This window comes from Chiloscyllium plagiosum, chromosome 22 (assembly GCF_004010195.1).
Source record: "Chiloscyllium plagiosum isolate BGI_BamShark_2017 chromosome 22, ASM401019v2, whole genome shotgun sequence".
NCBI classification, from domain to species: Eukaryota; Metazoa; Chordata; class Chondrichthyes; order Orectolobiformes; family Hemiscylliidae; genus Chiloscyllium; species Chiloscyllium plagiosum.
In genome coordinates, this window is record NC_057731.1 from 58,791,425 (window position 1) to 58,806,795 (window position 15,371).

At 42.6% G+C, this 15,371-nt stretch overlaps 1 protein-coding gene across 1 annotated transcript in view; it reads left to right on the forward strand.

Moving 5' to 3' along the window:
* The window catches only part of stimate (STIM activating enhance), a 145,554-nt gene extending 130,961 nt beyond the window's left edge, over positions 1-14,593 (forward strand). Inside the window, exons 7-8 of the mRNA XM_043713119.1 lie at positions 11,045-11,194; positions 13,436-14,593. Of these exons, the coding sequence (XP_043569054.1) occupies positions 11,045-11,194; positions 13,436-13,552 (267 nt within the window). The 3' untranslated portion in view covers positions 13,553-14,593. The remainder of the gene's footprint in view (positions 1-11,044; positions 11,195-13,435) is intronic.
* Positions 14,594-15,371: the final 778 nt, after the last annotated feature.

The window sequence follows — 15,371 nt, forward strand, 5'->3', positions numbered from 1 at the left end:
TGGGCAGGGGGTAGAAACGGGCGGTGCGGGGTTGTGGGACTATGAGGTTGGAGGCGGTGGATGGGAGGTCCCCTGAGGTGATGAGGTTATGGATGGTCTGGGAGATGATGGTTTGGTGGTGGGGGGTGGGGTCATGGTCAAGGGGATGGTAGGAGGAGGTATCTGCGAGCTGGCGTTTGGCCTCAGCGGTGTAAAGGTCAGTGCGCCAAACTACTACTGCGCCTCCCTTGTCAGCTGGTTTGATGGTGAAGTTGGGGTTGGAACGGAGGGAGTGGAGGGAGTCTCTCCAAATTTGAGGAAAGACATTCTGGCTATTGAGGGAGTGCAGCGTAGGTTCACGAGGTCAATTCCCGGAATGGCGGGACTATCTTAATTTGAAAGATTGGAGCGACTGGGCTTGTATACCCTTGAGTTTAGAAGGCTGAGAGGGGATCTGATTGAGACATAAGATTATTAAAGGTTTGGACACTCTGGAGGCAGGAAGCATGTTTCCGCTGATGGTGGTGCTGGTTCGAAGGGCAGAATGACCTACTCCTGCACCTATTGTCTATCTATTGTCACCCAGACCCATTCCCCTACATTTACCCCTTCACCTAACACTACAGGAAATTTAGCATGGCCAATTCACCTAACCTGCACATTTTTGGACTGTGGGAGGAAACCGGAGCACCCGGAGGAAACCCACGCAGACATGGGGAGAATGTGCAAACTCCACACAGTCAGTCGCCTGAGGCGGGAATTGAACCCGGGTCTCTGACACTGTGAGGCAGCAGTGCTAACCACTATGCCACCGTGCCGCCCACTAATGAGGTCAGGAGTTGCGTAGTCTTGCTGGAAACCAATTTGACAGTCAGGGAGCAGGTTATTACTTTGCAAGTGGCATTTGATAGCACCGTTGATGACGCATTTGTCAAAGAACAAACAATAGTACAGTGCAGGAACAAGCCCTTCAGCCCATCAAGCTTCAGCCGTGTTCAATTCCTGCCACGGCAGTTCGTGGAATTTGAATCCAATTTTTTTTTTAAATGTGAAATTAAGAGTCAAATGATGACCATGAATCCATTGTTGATTGTCAGGAAAAACCCAGTTGGTACACTAATGCTATTTATGGAAGGGAACTGCCATCCTTTACTTAACCTGGCTGCAGACCCACAGCAATGTGGTTTACTCTTCACTGCCTAATAGACAATTGGGGATGGACAATAAATGCTACCTAGTCAGCGATGCCCTCATCCCATTAATGAATAAAGAAAAAAAAATTCCCTATCACTGACTGGGAAGGGTTTGTAATTCCTGGATAATCCTCTTGCCCTTTTTAAACAAAAGAACAACTTTGGCTCTTCTCCAATTGCCTATGACCTCTACTGTGAGTAAAAAAACATTCAAAAATTTCGTACGAGGCTCCAGCAATTTCCCCGCTCATCTGCCTTGGTATTCTGGGATAGATCCCATCAAATCTTGGAGACTTGTCTACCTTAATGCTTTTCAAAATACCCAATGACACTCTTTTTTTTTAATATTGACAAGCCTTAGAATATCAACATACCCTCTCCAAACTCACCAACCACCACATTCTCCTCCTTTGTGTATATCGATGCAAAATATTCGTTGAGGACCTCACCTTCTCTTCCTCCGGTTCCTTGCATAATTTCCCTCTTTTGCCTTTGAGTGGACCTACCATTTCTCTACCCACCTCCTTGCTCCTAATAGACGTATAAAATGTCTTGGGGATTTTCCTTAATCCAGTGTGCTAAAGACATTCATGGCCCCTTTTAGCCCCCCCTAACACACTTAAGCACTTTCCTGCTTTATTTATATTCTTCAAAGGCACTGTCTGTTTTCAGTTTCCTAAACTTTATGTATGCCTCCTTTTCGTTTTCATAAAGCTCACAATTTCATTAGTTATCTAAGATTCTCAAATCTTGCCATCCTTATCCTTCATTTTCACAGGAACATGGCCCTGAACTCTAATCAGCTGGCCTTTAGAAGGTTCCCACGTGATATATTTGGATCTACCATCAAACAGCCGCTTTCAATTTACATTCCGTAGATCCTGCCTAATATTGCTGCATTTAGCCTTCCCTCATTTTACTGCTTTCACCCAAGGACTACTCTTATCTTTATCCACAAGTAACTTAAAACTTACGGAATTATGGTCACTGTTCCTGAAATGCTTCCGATTGAAACTTCAATCATCCAATCGGGCTCATTTCCCAATACCAGGTCTAGTATGACCCCCTTCCCTAGTTGGACTATTTAAATATTGCGGGGAGAAAGTGAGGTCTGCAGATGCTGGAGATCAAAGTTGAAACTTTATTGCTGGAACAGCACAGCAGGTCAGGCAGCATCCAGGGAACAGGAGATTCGACGTTTCGGGCACAGGCCCTTCTTCAGGAATGAGCAGAGAGTGTTCAGCAGGAGAAGATAAAAGGTAGGGAGGAGGGACTTGGAGGAGGGGAGTTGGAAATGTGATAGGTGGAAAGAGGTCAGTGAGAGAGGGACTCACTGAAATCTTTGTAGAGAGAGGCAGAGAGCTTCTTCAAGGAAGGCATCCTTGTAAGAGGATTCGCAGTAGGTTGAAATCTTCGAGGAGAAAGTGAGATCTGCAGATGCTGGAGATCAAAGTTGAAACTTTATTGCTGGAACAGCACAGCAGGTCAGGCAGCATCCAGGGAACAGGAGATTCGACGTTTCGGGCACAGGTCCTCCATGTCCCTCCTCCCTACCTTTTATCTTCTCCTGCTGAACACTCTCTGCTCATTCCTGAAGAAGGGCCTGTGCCCGAAACGTCGAATCTCCTGTTCCCTGGATGCTGCCTGACCTGCTGTGCAGTTCCAGCAATAAAGTTTCATATTTAAATATTGCTTCAAGAAACCCTCCTAATAAATCCAAGCCCCTGGCACTAAGGGAGCCTTAGTCAATGTTGTGAATGTTAAAATCACCACCATAGCAATCCTGTTGTTTTTACTTTTTTTTAATAATTTGTCTACATATTTGTTTCTCTATCTCTTGCCAGCTGTTGGGAGGTCTGTAGTACAAGCCAGTCAAAGTGATTGTACCCTTCCCATTCCTGAGCTGTACCTATATGGCCTTGCCCGATGAGTCCTCCAAGGTATCTCCCCTCCGTATAGCTGTGATAATTCTCCCTTACCACTAACGCTCCTCCCCCTCTAACTTGACTGATCTCATTGAATTTTACAGTACAAAAGGAGGCTATTCGACACATTGTGTCTGTACTGGCTCCCAAAAGAGCTACCTTAATAATCATACTATCCAGTCCTATCTCCATAGCCCTCTAACTTCATCCCTTTCAAATATATATCCAGCTTTCTTTTGAAACTTCCTATGGAATTCACTTCCACCACTTTCCAGGTGGTACATTCTAAATCCTAATATCTGTCAGAATAAAGACATTTCTTCTCCTCTCACTTCTGGTTCTCTTGCTGACAATCTTGAAATTATGACTTCTAGTTACTGACATACCAACTCGTGGAAACAGAATATCCTTCCTTACCCTCTCAAAATTGTGCATAATTTTGAACACTTCAATGAGGTTCATCTCTTATAGCAGAAATGATTAAGGTGAAAAAGCCCAATCTCTCTAATCTTTCCTTGTATATAATCCATTCTAGTAAATTTCCTTTGAAATCTCTTCAGGGCTTTAAGATCCTTTCTTAAATAAAACATCTGGAACTGAATGCAATATTCCAAATGTGGTCTGAACAATGATTTGTAGAGGTGTTGCATCACTTCTTTGCTTTTATACTCTTATACTATACTCTATACGAAACAAGATAGAAGAGACATTTAACATCATCAACAAACCCTCCCAGGCATAAAGTTCACCAAGGAGGAAGAAACCAACAAACTCACATTCCTGGACGTCACAGGCGAAAGAAAGGACAACGGAGAACTACAAACCTGCGTATACAGAAAACCGACAAACACTGACCAAATACTTAACTACACCAGCAACCATCCCAACACACACAAACGAAGCTGTATCAGAACACTATTCCAACGAGCCACCACACACTGCAGCACAGACAAACTTCAGAAAACAGAGGAGAACCACCTATGCAACGTGTTCAAGAAGAACGGATACTCAAAAAATACAGTCCGCAGATTCCTCAAGAACAAACCACGACAAGCAAACCAAACACAGCCAGAAACTCTAACCACCTTACCATACATCAAAGAAGTTTCAGCAATGACAGCCAGATTACTAAGACCTCTCGGGATCCTAGTAGCACACAAACCCACCAACGCTGTCAAACAAAAACTAACAAACTTAAAAGACCCAGTACAACCCATGGACAAAACCAACGTCATCTACAAAATTCCATGCATTGACTGCTATAAGCACTACGTAGGACAAACAGGAAGAAAGTTAGCCACCAGGATACACGAACACTAGCTAGCCACAAAAAGACACAACCCTCTCTCCCTCGTAGCCCTGCACAAGGATGAAAAAAACCACCAATTCGACTGGGACAACACATCTATCCTGGGACAGGCTAAGCAAAGACATGCCAGAGAATTCCTAGAGGTCTGGCACTCCAACCACAACACCATAAACAAACACATAGATCTAGATACCATCTATCAACCCCTCAGAAAACGAACAGGAAATGACATCACCATAAACCCCAGGAACCCCATCCAGAACAAACATAAATAGAAAGCAGGAGACAACAGATTCGCTTCACTTGGAGGTCGCCACTGATGATGTTACCTAGCCAGGTAATGAAATGTCTGGATAGCAAACCTCCAGCTCAGCAAGCAAACCTACACCCTATACTCTATACTTTTATTTGTAGACCCAAGGATCTTATAAGGCTTCCTATCAACTGTTTCAACATGCCTGGTCACCTTCAGAGAATTATGCACGTGAACCCTGAGGTCCCTCTGCTCCTGTGCTTTGCTCAAAGTTGAACCACTAAACCTGTATTGTCTCTGAGCTTCTTCTACCACATTGTATTATCTTTCATTTCTCTACATCGAAATTCATCTGTCAAGTGTCTGCCCATTTGGCCAATTTGTCAGTGTCCCTCTAAAGTTGCTCAGTATCATCCTCACAATTCACTATATCTCCCTAGCCTGGTATCATCTGCAAATCTGGAGATTTTGTCCTCTAAATCATTTATACAAATCAGGAAAGGCAAAGGTCCCAACATTGATCCCTAGGAACACCACTTTCAAATCGCCTCCAATGTGAAGAATGGCCATCTATGCCAACCATCTTTTTTTCTATCTTTTAGTCAACTTCTAATCCATACTGCCAAGGACCCAACCTGCCATGTGGCACCATATCAAATGCTTTCTGAACTATCCAACATCAACAGTACTGCCCTCATCTACTGCCTGAGTCACCTCGTCAGATAACTCCAATTTGTCAGACATGACCTACCCTTATAGACTGGTGAGTCTGACGTCAGTGATAGGGAAGCTGCTGGAGAAGATAATTGAGGGAAAGGACCTATTTACATTTGGAAGAAAATGGACTTATCAGTGACAGGCGGTCATGTCTTACCAATTTAATAGAATTCTTTGAGGAAGTGTTTGATGAGGGAAGGGCTGTAGATGTCATATACATGGACTTGGATAAGGTGTTTGATAAGGTTCCCCATGATAAGCTGATGGAGAAAGTGAAGTCGCATGGGGTCCAACTTGTACAAACTAGGTGGTTAGAGAGATGACTGGGCAACAGGAGACCGAGAGTAATAGTGGAAGGGAGTTTCTCAAAATGGAGAACTGTGACCAGTGGTGTTCCACAGGGACCCGTGCTGGCACCACTGTTTTTTTTTATATACATAAGTGATCTGGAGTAAAGTATAGATGGTCTGATTAGCAAGTTTGGAGATGACGCTAATATTGGTGGAGTGAATGCAAGAATGCAGCAGAATATAGATAGATTGGAGAGTTGGGCCGATAAATGACAGATGGAGTTCAATCCGGGCAAATGCAAGGTGGTGCATTTTGGAGGATGCAATTCAAGAGTGAACTATATGGTAAATGGAAAAGCGGTGGGGAAAATTGATGTACGGAGAGATCTGGGAGTTCAAGTCCATTGTATCCTGAAGGTGGCAACGCAAGTTGATAGAGTGGTCAAGAAGTCATACGGCATGCTTTCCTTCATTGGGCGGGGTATTGAGTACAAGAATTGGTAAAGACCGAAGCAAAGTATTAATTTAGTACATCAGCCATATTCTTTGCTTCAATGAGCAGTTTATCCAGCTTGTTGTTTTTTCTGTTCATTTCTGGGATGTGGGCATCATTGGCTGGGCCAGCATTTATTGTCTGTCCTTAGTTGCCCTTGAGAAGGTGCCTTGTACCTTTGTGATTGTACACTTGCCTTGTACCTTTGTGATTGCCCTTATTTAAGTTGAGGATACTGGTTTGAGACCCGTGTTACACTCAAACTGAATTTGAGCTTCTATCATGTTGTGATGGCTACCCCTGTGAGGATCCTTAATTATGAGATCTCTGATCAGTCCTACCTTATCACACTTTACTAGATCCCTTCTGCTGGCCAATTGGGTTCTTGGGTAACTGAACAACTTTGGTTATGAACAAGAAAATGAAAAGTCAACTGATCACTTAACAGCTCACTGTTCTCTGCAGTAAGAGTTGCTTAAAGAAAACCATTTTATCTTACCTTCAGCAATTACTGTAGTTTTTATTTTTAATTAATAAGCCAAAGGCTTTTTTAAAATCATTGAACCAGCCATGCTGTGCTTCATGAAAACCATGAAGGCATCTGGAGAAGGGAGACCAAGAAGCAGCATTCTGACCAGCACAGCAACAATCTCAGCAGATCCTATGAACAGAGATTAATGAGTGGTTTTCCTTCTGTCCATCACACCCATTAATTTTCCTGTTCACATCTGTGGGTGTATAATTGTGTGTTTAAGGAGAAATTCATAAGGGGATTAGAGTTTTAACGAGCAGACTTATATGTTGGCAATTCAAATTGCTCACCAGTAGCTAGACTCTAAATGCTTGTAAGAAATAGTAATTCATGTTTAATATAGAAACTTGGTCTGTGCTTTCTCTCAACATTCTAAAATACAGATAAATTGGAGAATTTTGTGTACTTTTTAAAAACTTTAACTTTTGTAATGACTTCCACAATAACAGGGATTGGTTTCCACTGCGCTATGCCAGTGAGGTATAACAATATTGTTCGCATTTCTGGTCACCCTGCAATCACAGCTGTGTATTAGCTATTAAGTCACATTTGTTTAGTGCTACTTATGCCAACAACCTGTGTATCTGTTCAGAATTACCGTGTGCATTCAGATAAAGAGTCTTAAGTTTTGAGATGCTGGTGACTTCTGGCATCCACGACTAATCCCAATCGTACAAACCAATTGATGATCTATTGCTGGGCAGCGCTAACTTTGAACGTCCCGACTCTGTGCCATTTTAGACCTCTTCCTCTACTGCTTGAACATAGTGATAGAGTAAACGTAACTCACAATATGTCCCACTAACTTGTTTTTTTAAAAGTGCAGAAACCTTTTCCAAAGTCCTTGGTTGGAGAAAAAGCTGTGGAAAGAACTCTTTTCCCATTTTAGGCCACAATCCAAATGAAAGAAAATAAATTTCGTAGTCTTTGCAGTCACCATGTATCCATGTTGGTATGCAGCATCATTTAGACAACAATCCGGTTTGGGCTGATGTGTAATGAGTAGTATTTGTGCCACATAGATACCAGACAATGGGCATCTCCATCAAGACAGAATTTAGCCATCACCCCTTGACTTTCAGTGTTATTGCTATTGCTGAATCTCCCACTATCAACATCCTAGAGTTTGCCATTGACGAGAACATAGAAAAGTACAGCACAGAACAGGCCCTTTGGCCCATGATGTTGTGTCGAGGTTTAATCCTAATGTAAAATATAGTAACTTAATCTACGCACCCCTCAACTCACTGCTATCAATGTGCATGTCTTGCAGTCGCTTAAATGTCCCCAATGACTCTGCTTCCACCACTACAGCTGGCAATGCATTCCATGCATTCACAACTCTCCGTGTAAAGAACCTACCTCTGACGTCTCCTTTATACCTTCCTCCTAATATCTTCAAACTATGACTCCTTGTACCAGTCAATCCTGCCCTGGGGAAAAGTCTCTGGCTATTGGTTCTATCTATTCCACTCATTATTTTGTACATCTCGATCATGTCTCCTCTCTTTCTTCCTTCTCTCCAGAGAGAAAGGTCTGAGCTTATTCAACCTTTCTTCATAAGGCAAGCCATCCAGTCCAGGCAACATCCTGGAAAACCTTCTTTGCACCCTCTCCAAAGCCTCTGTATCTTTCCCATAGTAGGGCGTCCAGAGCTGGACACAATATTCCAAGTGTGGTCTCACCATGGACTTGTAGAGCTGTAGCAAAACCTCGCGGCTCTTAAACTTCATCACCCTGTTAATGAAAGCCAAAACACTATATGCTTTCTTAACAACCCTATCCACATGGGTGGCAATTTTAAGGGATCTATGTACTTGCACGCCCAGATCCCTCTGTTCCTCCACACTGCCAAGACTCCTGTCTTTAATCCTATATTCAACATTCGAGTTCGACCTTCCAAAATGCATCACTTTGCATTTATCCAGGTTAAACTCCATCTGCCATTTCTCAGCCCAGCTCTGCATCCTGTCTATGTCGCGCTGCAGCCTGCAGTAGCCCTCTATACTATCGACGACACCTCCAACCTTTGTGTCACCTGCAAATTTACTAACCCACCACATAACCTCCTCATCCAAATCATTTATAAAAACTACAAAGAGCAGAGGCCCAAGAACCGAGCCCTGCGGGACCCCACTCAACACTGACCTCCAGGCAGAATGCTTTCCATCTACAACCACTCTGTGCCTTCTGTCAGCCAACCAATTCTGAATCCAGATAGCCAAATCTCCCTGTATTCCATACTTCCTGACCTTTAATCACACTATGCTTTGCCAAATAGTCATAAATCCTATCCCTCAGAATTCTTTCCAAAACCTTGCTGACCATAGACATAAGACTGACTGGTCTGTAATTTCCAGGGATTTCCCTATTACCCTTCTGAAAAGAGGAACGACATTCGCCTCCTTTCAATCCTCCGGTACGACTCCTGTGGAGAGTGAGGAGGCAAATATCCTCGTCAGTGGCTTAGCAACCTCCTTTCTCGCTTCCCGGAGCAGAAATTGAGCATATAAATACTGTTCCCACAAGAGAAGGTCAACAGCTAGGAATTTTGAGGTGAGAAACTTAACTCTTGTTTCCCCAACGCCTGTCCAGAAGGCACAAGTCAGGAGTATAATGGAAAACCTGCAACTTCTACCAATTAGAAGGACAAGAGCTGCAGAAGCATGACACACAGTACTCACAAGTTCCCCTCTGAGCCTGAGATGACTACTACCTGGAAATATATCAATGTTCCTGGATCCGAATCCTGAAATTCCCTTCCTAATGGCCTTGTAGGTGTGCCTATCTTTTGCACAGTCCAGCTGTAAGATAGCTCACCACAAGGGCACCAAGAGATATTAAATATCTGTTGGCCTAGTCAACAATGACCGCATCCTATGAAGGAATTAAAAATCATTGCTACCTGACCTGCTAAACATTTCGAGCATTTTCTGTTCTAATTTTGGATTTCCAACATCTGCAATTGTTTGGCTGTATATTGGGATCCTAAACAATTTGGGGTGGTTAGGACAGGGACACACGCATGATCATTAAGATGTTATAAACAGGTAGAGAAGAGGCTAATGGAATGCATGCCATTATATGTAAGAAGTTGTGCTATAGCAAGATTGAATGACATTTTGTGTATCTTGAGTGTGAACAGTTCTGGGCATTATAGCTTCAGCAAGATGAATGTTCATTGGAAGGACTGACAGGCTTGATTTACCAGAATACTACCATGACTAATAGTTAAGTTACTAAGACATGTTACATAAACTAGATTATATATCTAGAGAAGACTGAGTGCTGATTTAATGAAAGTTTTCAAGGCATTGAGACCGGAATTGGAGAAAATATTTTTCCGAGTTTGAGAGTTGAGGTCTGACTGGCAATCTTAAAACTTAGAGCTTGACCATTCAATAGTAAAATTGAGAATCATTTGTATACACACAGGATGTTAAATTTGTTTGTGCTGTCAATGACTAGGTCAGCATTAATTGCCAACTTGAACTACTTCGCAGAAGGTGGAGTGAGTTTGTCCTTGAATCTTGGGATGTAGGCACCCACACAATGCTGTTAGGGAGGGAGTTCCAGGATTGTGAATCAATGTTTTGGGCAAAAGCCCTTCAGAAACAATGATTCTCCTGCTCCTCGGATGCTGCCTGACCTGCTGTGCTTTTCTAGCACCACACTCTCGACTCTAATCTCCATCTGCAGTTCTCGCTTTTGCCTAGTTCCAGCACTATGTTCACTGCCAGTGAGGGAACACTGGTATAGTTCCATGATAGGATGGTGAATGTTTGGAGGGGAATTTGCAAATGATGATATTCCCATGTATCTGTTGCTTTTGTATTTCTAGATGGTATAAGTCATTGGTTTGGAAGATGCTACTAGAGAAGCCTTGATGACATGCAGCAGTGCATTATTGCACACTGCTGCCACTGTCCGACAGTGGTGAAGGGAGTGACGGTTGAGGGTGCTGGATGGGGTATAAATCAATACTTTTTGTACTGGATGTTGTCAACCCTTGAGTGTTGTTGGAGCTCCCCTCATCCAGCCAAGTGGGATGTATTCATTCTCACATCTGACTTGTGTTTTGTACCTTGTGTGCAGGCATGGTGGAGTCAGGAGATGGGTTACTCGTCAGGTTGATTGCTAATTCTAAAACTGAAATGACAGACTTTGTTAACCATAATTGTGGGGTAAAGCAGGGGTATGGAGTTGTGGGGTAAAGCAGGGGTATGGAGTTAGATCACAGCTCAGCCATGATAGAGTTAAGTGGGACAACGCCCTAATGGCTAAATGACCTCGTTACTGTTCATACATTATCACTAAACTCTACTCCATGTTCTGCTTTTTCATTTCTCACAGGCATTAATGTTTTGGGTAGTAGATAATTTTCTAATGAGAAAAGGCAAAACTAAAGCTAAACTGGAAGGAGAGGTTGCAGAAGACGAATCTAGAAACAGCAACAGGGTCAGATACAGAAGAGCAGCATCACACGAGGAGTCTGAGTCTGAGGTAAGTGCTGGTCTCCAATCTCTCTGGATTGTCAGAGTTAAAAATTCAGGTCACTTTATGACTCAAATAGACCTGGAGTTGATCAAGAAAAGGTGATTGCATCCTCTGCACCCGATATGGCCTCCTTTATATTGGGGAGACAGGCCGCCTACTTGCGGAGCGTTTCAGAGAACACCTCTGGGACACCCGGACCAACCAACCCAACCATCCTGTGGCTCAACACTTTAACTCCCCCTCCCACTCCACCAAGGATATGCAGGTCTTTGGACTCCTCCATCACCAGACCACAACAACACGACGGTTGGAGGAAGAGCGCCTCATCTTCCGCCTAGGAACCCTCCAACCACAAGGGATGAACTCGGATTTCACCAGTTTCCTCATTTCCCCTCCCCCCACCTTGTCTCAGTCAAATCCATCGAATTCTGCACCGCCTTCCTAACCTGCAATCTTCTTCCTGACCTCTCCGCCCCCACCCCAGTCTGACCTATCACCCTCACCTTGACCTCTTTCCACCTATCACATTTCCGACGCCCCTCCCCCAAGTCCCTCCTCCCTACCTTTTATCTAAGCCTGCTGGACAAACTTTCCTCATTCCTGAAGAAGGGCTTATGCCCGAAACGTCGATTCTCCTGTTCCCTGGATGCTGCCTGACCTGCTGCGCTCTTCCAGCAACACATTTTCAGCTCTGATCTCCAGCATCTGCAGACCTCACTTTCTCCTCATGCTTATTTAATATTCTATTTAAGTATGGAGTTCTTCCCATGTGGGACATTAGCATCTGGCCAGGGAAAGGGTCCTGAAGGGAAAGGTGGAAACTTATGTTTGTACAATACCATTGATTTGTGAATCTCTGAAAATAATTGTTGCCTAATTTCATATACGGATATCGGAGTGTGTCACAGTTTGCCACTGTCCAATTTGCTTATGCTTTCCCCATGTTATTGGGTAAGGAAGTGTACAGTACTGGAAACAGCCCTTTGGCCCATTGAATCTGCACCAGTGGGGGAAAAAAACCTAACTACTGTAATCCCTTTTCCTAGCACTTAGCCCTTAGTCTTGTATGCCTTGGCATTCTGAGGGTTTTTGCCTCTACCACCATTATAGCCAGTGAATTCCAAATTCCCACCTGTTGCTGGGTGAAACTCTTCCTTACCCCTCCTAAATTTGTGTCCCCAGTCATTGATTCCCCTCCCACCAAGAGGAAAGCTCTTGTCTGTCCACCCACCCTGCACACAATATTCCAGCTGCTATACCATATACCTTCTTAAGCGCTTTATCTAATTGTCGTGATACCTTAGGGACTGGTATACATACACACCAAAGTCCCTCTGAACTTTGATGCTTCCCAGGGTCCTACCGCTCATTGTGTACTCCCTTGCCTTGTCAGTCCTGCCCAATTGGGGAAGATTGATAGGAAACAGTTGTTTCCCTTAGTTGAAGGGTTGGTAACAAGGTGCATAATTTTAAGGTGAAGGGTTTTGAGGAAATTAATTTTAACCCAGAGGATGGTGGGAATGTGAAATGCACTGCCTTTTTTAAAAAAAAATGTGGATGAGCACTTGAAATGACATAACCTTCAACGCTATGGGCCAGGTGCTGGCAAGAGGGACAAGTATAGGTAGCTGATGGATTTTTTTGTGTCAGTGCTGGTTTCATGGGCCAAGGGCCTCCTCTGGATGTATGGTCTGGATCTCTGGGACATAGTCTCAGGATAAGAGGATTGTCCATTTTGGACTGTAATGAGAAATGTTGTCTCTGAGGGTTGTGAAGCTTTGGATTTTTCAATCATAGGGTGTTGTAGGCACTCATGCTTTGACTATGATTTGGAGGAGCTGTAGTCCAACAGGTTTATTTGGAAGCACTAACTGTGCTCTGAAAGCTAGTGATTCCAAATAAATCTGTTGGACTATAATTTGGTGTTGTGTGATTTTATGCTTTGACTAGATTTTGAGTTAAGAATGGGTAGATTTCTGGACCCAAGTTAATCAGAGATGATGGGGATTGGTTGGAAAAATGGTGGCGATATCAAATCAGTTGTAAATTTGTTGAATGGTTGATCAGAGTCGAGGGACCATACACCTATTCGTGATCCTACTTTATGTTCTTAAGATATTTAAAATAATATTTATTAAACTCTGTGGAATACAAATAGAAAATGTAGAAAGCTGGTTTTTAATAATATATGCATTGTGCAGGTATTGCTTGTAATTTCCAGTTTTCACCATTTAAACTGGTTTATAGATCCTCATTTCAGCAGATGATGAGATGGATGAATCTGAAGGTGACGAGGACCTGAGGAGACTGATGAATTTAAAGCCTGTTAAAAAGAAGCTGCGATTTGGGGGCCTCCCCGTATGACACAGGATAGTGCTCTGTCTTTCAGAGTTAACAGAACACGTGAAATCTTTTCCTACTCCAAACTTCGGTATGAAAATGGGCTACATAAAATGTTGGAGTGGCACAAAGATCTGAAAGATGAACAAAAAGATGAGATTGCAGTGATTGTGAATTTTATGGTCTCCACTCTCCTCTTTGCACTGATATCGAACATTCCCTAATCAAAGTTGTCCATTGTTTGCAAATGCAAAATGTACAGGACTGTTGGATGCTGCAAAACATTTTTCTTTTAGCACCAGTCAGGCTTTTGTTACCTTTTTTTAAGTTATTAAATCTGTCAGTCAGTCTGTTTTTATGTTTTATACAATGCCCAAGAACTGTGAATCCTCAACTTTCAAAGGTCATAACCAGCAGCTGTAATTGTGACACAGCATGGTCACAGGTTGGAGATCTGATCGGTATGAAAAATCTCAGCAATTACTAAATTGAAAATACTGTAACAGCTGAAAAATCCACACTGAGAAAGGGCAAGGCAGCTGTTGGCCTGTTCCATTCTTTTATGACTTGTCCAGGCTGTTTCCTTTGGCCCTGCCTCCCTGTTCTCCATCATTTCTAGTCAAACCATGATAAACATGCTTTATTTATTATAAATTTACCTGTGGGACAAAACGAATGCTACTTTGCAGCATGGTTTCTTAATGGGCTATGATTCTCAACAGCAACAAAGTATTCAATTTCAAAACCAGGTCATCTCTTTTGAGACTTTACAAAGCTCACTAACAGAGCATTGAAGGTATATGTTGCCTGTCTGTTCTGATGAAAAACATTCAACCGTTTAAAACTATTTCATAATGATGTTTCTAACCCATACTTGCTCTGACAGGCAAATATTAATTAATTAATTGATGGCATTAATGTTTATTGAGGTTTCATTTTAATGTATTCTTACTGTACCTTTCAAAACATTTTGGCAACTGTGACATTATAAATAGTAAAAAGCACACAACATCAGGTTATAGTCTAACAGGTTTATTTGGAAGCACTAGCTTTCGGAGCACTGCTCCTTCATCAGGCTACGAAAGCTAGTGCTTCCAGATAGACCTGTAGGTCTATAACCTGGTGTTGTGTTATTTTTAACTTTGTCCACCCCAGTCCAACACTCGCACTTCCACATCATTATAAATAGTGACATGATTTGTGTGTAAACTAAACATAAACCAAGGCTGCTATGAATCTTTCGAATTTTAACTTGAGGCGTATTGTTAGAGCACGATGTGCATTACTCTATCTTCACCCAGTTTTGAACCTGCCCTGGGAGTAGTTGATGGAGGCAGCGGAAAGGGACCTTTACTCTGTATCTAACCCCACGCTGTACCTGACTTGGGAGTATTTGATGGGAGGCAGTGTAAAGAGACCTCCCACCTAAATGTAACATTAATCTGTTTATAAATTTAAAGATCAACTTCTCGTTTCTGTAAAAATTAGCAGGGATAAATGTACCATTGTTTTTACATCAATAATTTAAAAAGGAATCCTGTCAGAATCAATAACTGTGAATAAAGGCAAAATGCCTCGAATGCTGGAAATTTGTGATAAATGCAATGCTGACAATACTCAGTATGTCTGGCAGCATCTGTGGCGAGAGAAAGAGTTAAAGTTTTGAGTCTAGCTTTTTGAGTTGGTTCTGAAGAATTCATTCCAGACTTGAACGTTTACTCTATTTCTGTCTCTTCGGATGCTGCCAGACATCTGAGTTTCCCCTACATTTTCTGTGTTTGAATAACCCTGAAGTTCATTATTGAAAATAGTATTTTGTTCTAAAATGGGCCCAATTACTAGC